This window comes from Acomys minous (genome assembly GCF_964271855.1).
Source record: "Acomys minous genome assembly, chromosome: 8".
Taxonomy (NCBI): domain Eukaryota; kingdom Metazoa; phylum Chordata; class Mammalia; order Rodentia; family Muridae; genus Acomys; species Acomys minous.
The window spans coordinates 62,933,398-62,939,807 of NC_140489.1; the positions used below are offsets into that span (position 1 = coordinate 62,933,398).

The 6,410-nt window shown below is 41.4% G+C and overlaps 1 protein-coding gene across 1 annotated transcript; it reads left to right on the forward strand.

The window, feature by feature from the left end:
• Positions 1-1,675: 1,675 nt before the first annotated feature.
• GPR33 (G protein-coupled receptor 33) lies at positions 1,676-6,050 on the forward strand. The gene is made up of 2 exons (XM_084792933.1): positions 1,676-1,808; positions 3,834-6,050. Exon 2 carries the CDS (start codon positions 3,834-3,836, stop codon positions 4,857-4,859), a length of 1,026 nt encoding a protein of 341 aa, XP_084649059.1. The 5' UTR covers positions 1,676-1,808; the 3' UTR covers positions 4,860-6,050.
• The last annotated feature ends 360 nt before the right edge of the window (positions 6,051-6,410 follow it).

The following is a 6,410-nucleotide window of genomic DNA, read 5'->3' on the forward strand; positions in this document are numbered from 1 at the left end:
TGCAGGCAGATTTGACAGCCAAACTCTGCCAAGACAGGGTAAGTAAGTCCTCAATAGTTCCTGCCTCACAAATGTGTCTGTCAGATATATTGGGCCAGAAGGCTGAAGATGATGCTCCAACGTTAAAGACAGTTTTGGGTGACTATTCAGGCAGCAAACTGTCTCTGTCATCTTCTCATTTGAGAAGCTGCTAACCTGCACTCCATGTATACTCAGATAATTAATTTTATTCCCTCTCAAGTCTCTGATGGGGTTGAAGACCTGATAGTTCAGTTCACAATTAAGCTTACTTGTTTAGGGGTTAAGATGTTTTTAGGTCTAGATAGATGTTTTAAATTGTTAGAGGTGAGATATGATAGATATTGACTTATATTCAGAATTTTAGACTCACCAAGATAGAAAAGATGTTTTCTTTAAGGCTACCAAATACAAATAGCCAAAACACTATGAATGTAACATAAACATAATTTCTGATTATTTCATGGTTCTTCTTGCTGTAGATAGTTTATTGTATACATGTGTAATAATATAAATGTATATGTAAAAATATTTAATTAAAAAATGTAAAAAAATTAATTAAAAAAAAGAAAAAAGTTAAAGTATAAAAAAATTGTAGTAGTAGATATGAAACCCATCATTAACCTACCAAGATCTGTATGTAAATTGAAGGTCACAGCCAGTAATGGATTAAAATGTAAAATTTAAACCTACTTCAAATAAGTCTATCATCTAGCAGTGAAAGCATTAAACTTGGAGTCTAGCGGAGTAGACAACGGTTCTTAACCCCAGGCTTTCACCACTGAAGCTACGCTGTGTTTCTGGTGTATTTTCTGCACTGGCAATGAACAGAGGAAGAGGAAAGAAATGAGGACACTGAGGTTGGCATAGGGGTGGATCAGAGAGCGAGCAGGGGAGGCTGGAGAGCGGGGTGGAGCAGCTATGGTTCACAGATACCCCTTTGCCGTAAGTTAAGGAGCCAGCTCTGTTGTCCTCCTGTCCCCAGCTGCTGTCCAGATGTCTGCCACGCTTCCTCTTCCCAAGCTGAATGCCCTCAGTCTCTGGCCTGTCACACTCAGTTCTGTTTTAATGTGAAAAACAGCATCTCAACTCTTCTTTTCGGCCTGGAGAGATGGCTCAGCAGTTAAGAGCACTGACTGCTCTTCCAGAGGACCAGGTTCAACTCCCAGCAACCACATGGCAGCTCACATCTGTCTTTAACTCCAAGATGCAACAGCCACAGACATACACGCAGGCAAAACACTAATGCACATAAAACAAAACCAAACAATTTGTTTTTTTAAAGTTTTTCCTCTTTAACACTTTCCTCTCTAGCAAGACCAGCTGGCTAATTTCCAGGTCCGATGTCAGCTGCATCTCATACTTGTCATCTTTGCTGTGTGCCTAATGCTGATGGTCCATGTGCCTGTGAAATCCCAGAACCAAGCCTGTCAGATGGGACAGCCAAACCTGACGCTATGAGTTAAACCACTGTTTTCACACCTGAAATTATCTGATTAACCTTAACTGAAAAAGAGTGCTCAGGGAAAATGTTTGACTCTCGTTTTGAAATGGAGAAATGATTTGGAGAAGTAATCCTGGGTGTGACTCCACCTCCACAACAGTACATTCTCCAGAAAGGAGAAGGAGAGGAGCTTTAAAACTCTCAGCTGTAGCATGAGGAGTAGCAGCAGCCAGCAGAGGGGGGAAACAAAACATAGGCAGTCTCTGATTGCTTCCCCTTCCCTTGCAGAGAAGACTGCACCTGCCTGCCCATCTCAGACCACCGGGCATGAACACACAGCTCTGAGGTAAGATCCCAGGGCACAGAAGGTTTCTCCTAGCCCTGTCATCTGAATAAATAGATTCTCCTAAAGATTAGCTAGTCGAAGGTTCCTGAGGCACCTCCCTTTGAGATGAGGACTCTCACTTGTCTGAGGTTCACCAATTAGTCTAGACTGACTGACCATCAAGCCTGAGCATCCTGCCATCTCGGCCTCTGCCTCCGCCCCTGCCTCCCCCCTCTTGGAAATACAGCATGTGACACCGTACTTGGACATGAGCCCTAGAACTGGAGCTGTAGATGATTGTGAACAGCCAGGTGGGTGCTGGGAACCAAACCACGATCTTCTTCTAGAACAGCAGGTGCTCTTAGTCAATGAGCCATCTCCCCAGCCCTCACACATCACTTTTTTGTTCCCATTTCATTTGGTTTGGTTGAGACGGGATCTGTCTACATACCCTGGCTGTCCTAGAACTCACTAGGTAGACCGGGCTGGCCTTGAACTCACAGAGATCCACTTGCCTCTGCCTCCTGAGTGCTGGGATTAAAGACATGTGCCGTAATGACCAGCACCTCACCTTTGCACATGGGTTCTAGACACTGGATTCAGAGCCTCATACTCCCAAGGCAAGTGCTTTCCTGACTGAGCTGCCTCTAGCAATTGTGCTTTTAAATAGCAACTATTTTCTTTTTCTCTCTATTTTCTCAGAATGTCTTTTTTCAATGGAAAAACAGTGCATCATTAGTAATTTCCATTCCTTTACCCCATTTGTAAAACACCATTTTATTGATAAGACTTTGTAATAACAGCTATTTTCTACATCATTATCATTTTTTATATTTTGACACCACAGGAACCACTATTCAAGAAACTGGATGTTTTAAAAAATATTTAAATACACTGATTCAAGAAGCATTATCAGAGATACTTCCCATGAACTACCAGTTTTCAGAGAACTAACATGAGCGAGTGCTCTTTTTTTTTTTACCACAAATAGAAAATAATTTTAAAAAACAACAACAACAACAAAAAGCAAAAAAACCAAAACAAACCATACTTCCATTATGGCCAGCTGCTTATTTCCTTGGGGCTGCCTTTTACCAGTTAGTCTAGACAGACCGACCATTAGGTTCCAGGGATCCCCCTTCCTCTGCCTCCACCTCAGCGCTAAGAACACAGCATCTGCTCTGTTTGGGCAGGACCCTTGGAAAGGATCCCCACACGCCACAGTGGAGGCATGGTGGAAGATGTGGGTGGACAGAAGACATTTTACCACTTGGAGCTCTATTCTCTCCTCTGCCTGAAGAGTGCCTCAATGCTGTATGTGGAAGCCCATGTCTCTAATCCCAACACACTACATGTGCTATCTGGAGGGTCATCCTTGGCTACATGGAAAGTTTGAGGCCAGATGGGACTGTGTAAGACCCTGTCTCAACAAAACAGAACAAAGGAGAGAGAAAATATTTGCCTTATAGGATTTATGAAAAAAATCAAAAAAAGTTATTTTTATAGAATAATTCTAACTTTCACAAATATTGGATAAATGTGCATTATCTTATTTCTTTCCCTCTCCCCCTTCCCTCCCCCAAAAAAATTTCTTTCTCAATCCAAAAACACATTTCCTCCTTTTATTTGTAACTCAGAAGGCATTTGGTGATCTTGTGGTAGTCCTGGATTCCTTTATGAAGGTCAGTCTTACTGTTACACACAATTATTAGAATACTAGATAATACCATATAAATAGGTTATGAAGCAGATCTAATTGTAGTATCTTAAGCTTACACAAATGCAATTGTTGCTGGGAGGAATATTATTTGTGTTCATTTAATACATATCATCTGGAGTATTTCTATTTTTAAATTAAGATTTATCTGAATTTCTGATATAAAAAAGGCTGGATTTGAAAGCAACTGATAAATGCTTCTAGAGAAATATGCTTGCCGCTGTTCAAATATTACCCTTTGGACTACTGCTATGGTAAAGTTACTACTGTAATTCATCTAATCTTTGCTGCTGTTCTTCATTTTTCCCCCTCTGTTTCTCCCTCCATAGATGATTATGGATCGAATCAATTCTTTTGGTCATGCAACCAATGTCTCTACTATAGTAAGAAATAGCACTGGAGTTTCAACTTCTGCCCTCAGAATCATCATTGGTGTCTCTTTGTTCACATCGTTTATAATTGGTACCATCAGCAACGGCCTCTGTCTTTGGATGCTGAAATTCAAGATGAAAAGGACTGTCAATACTCTCTTGTTTTTTCATCTCATTCTCTCCTATTTTATTTCTACCTTGATTCTGCCATTTATGGGCACCTCCTTCCTTCAGGACAACCACTGGGCCTTTGGAACCGTCTTGTGCAAAGTCTTCAACAGCACTTTGTCTCTGAGCATGTTTGCCTCTGTTTTCTTCCTCTCCGCCATCAGCGTTGATCGCTATCTTCTCACTCTTCACCCAGTGTGGTCCCAGCAGCACCGAAACCCACGATGGGCTTCCCAAATTGTCGTGGGAATCTGGATTTCTGCCGTTATCCTCAGCACGCCCTATTTGGTTTTCAGGGAGACGCATGATGACCATAAGGGGAAAGTGGTATGCCAAAATAACTACGTTGTGTCTGCCAACTGGGACAGCAGAGAGAAGCGAGCGTTAAGGCAATGGATTCATACAGCCTGTTTCATCGGTCGCTTCCTGCTGGGTTTCCTTCTGCCCTTCCTTGTCATCATCGTCTGCTACAAAAGGGTGGCCACCAAGATGAAAGAGAAGGGGCTCTTTAAATCCAGCAAGCCCTTCAAGGTCATGCTGACTGCTGTCGTCTCTTTCTTTGTGAGCTGGATGCCTTACCATGTATGCAGTGGCTTGGTTCTCACTAAGAACCAGTCACTTGCCCTCCAGTTGACTCTGGGACTTTCAGCCGTCACTATTTCTTTCAATACTGTCTTTTCTCCCATCCTCTATTTATTCACCGGGGAGAATGTCAAGGTGTTCAAGAAATCTACTCTGGCTCTATTTAAGTCAACATTCAATGATGATTCTTCTTCAGAAAGGACACAAACCCTAAACTCAGAAACTGGAATTTAAATTCTGGATCCTTTGGACAGGAGAGGTTTCTCAATGGTTAGAGAATCTTTGCTACTCTCCCATTGGAATTCCGTTCCCGACACTCTTATCTGCCTATAACCCCAGCTCCTTGGGATCGAGCATCTTCTTCTGGCCTCCCTGGGAGCCCACATGCACACAGAGACACACACCCATACACAGAAATAATACAATTTATATTTTTAAAACTAATTCTGGATCCTTAAATAAACATAGACTCTGTCAATTACACCACTAGAGTTATATCCTCTGATATTGTATCTATTGGTCCTATAGTTAAGTATCTTCTAGTCTGTTCTAATTAGATCTGTAAAAATCAAAACAGTGCCAATAGGCTGGCAAGGTGACCCAGTGGGTAAAGGTACTTGCTGCCAAGCCTGAAAATCTAAGTTTGATCCCTGGGACCCAGTTGGTAGAAGGAGAGAACCAACTCCTGCAAGTTGTCCTCTGATGTACACACACACACACACACACACACACACACACACACACACTAAAATGTAACTTAAATTTTTTGGTTTCGTTATTGCTGTTATTGTTTGTTTGTTTGTTTGTTTCAAGACAGGGTTTCTCTGTGTAGCCTTGGCTGTTCTAGACTCACTTTGTAGACCAGGCTGGCCTTGAACTCACAGAGATTCACCTGCCTCTGCCTCCCAACTGCTGGGATTAAAGTTGTACACCACCACGCCTGGCCCGTAACTTAAAATTTTAATTAAAAAATATTGAAGCAACTCCAGGGGAATAAGCAATGGTCATGATGTAAGTATAGTTTGATTCTTATTCTAATCCTTCCTCCTCTTCCTCCTCCTCCCCCTCTTCCTCCTCCTTTTTAATTTTATTTGTAGTAAAAAGACATGCAGCATAAAACTTGGCATTTCCACTATTTACTTTGTACTTCCTTGGCAGTACATTTATAATGTTGTAAAGCCATTACCACTATCTGTTGCCAAAAAATGTTTATCTCTCCAAAGAGAAACTCTGTATTCACTAGGTAACCCATCTCCCTTGTCTTGCCAGGCCCTGGACCTCACCACGGCTCTGTCTCTGTAAGCTCTCCTACAGCAGGCACACAGTCCACCTAAGGAATGCATGTTTGTCCTTTGGCATTGGGCTCATTTCACTTAGCACAATGCTTTCAGTGCTCATCTACATAATAAACTATTTCAGAACTTCCTTCTTTTCTATGTCTGAATTATATTCCATTGTTTATAGATGCACATTTTAAAAATCTATTCTCATCTTTTGACTATTGTAACTAACGCTATCTACAAACATTTGTGTGCGAGTATCGCATCTTTTTTTCTTTTTCCATTTATTGTAGATACATACTCTAAGAGAGGAATTACTGGCTCTGGTGGTAATTCTATGTTTAAATTTTTTTTAGGGACCACTTACCATTTACTCCATATTACATTTCCACTTGAACTATATGAAAGTTTCTGTTTCTACACACCTTCGTCACCAATTAGGGATTTCATTCCAAAATGTTGCCATACTGTTGCCATATTGGAGCAGTCCCCATGTGATTCTTAA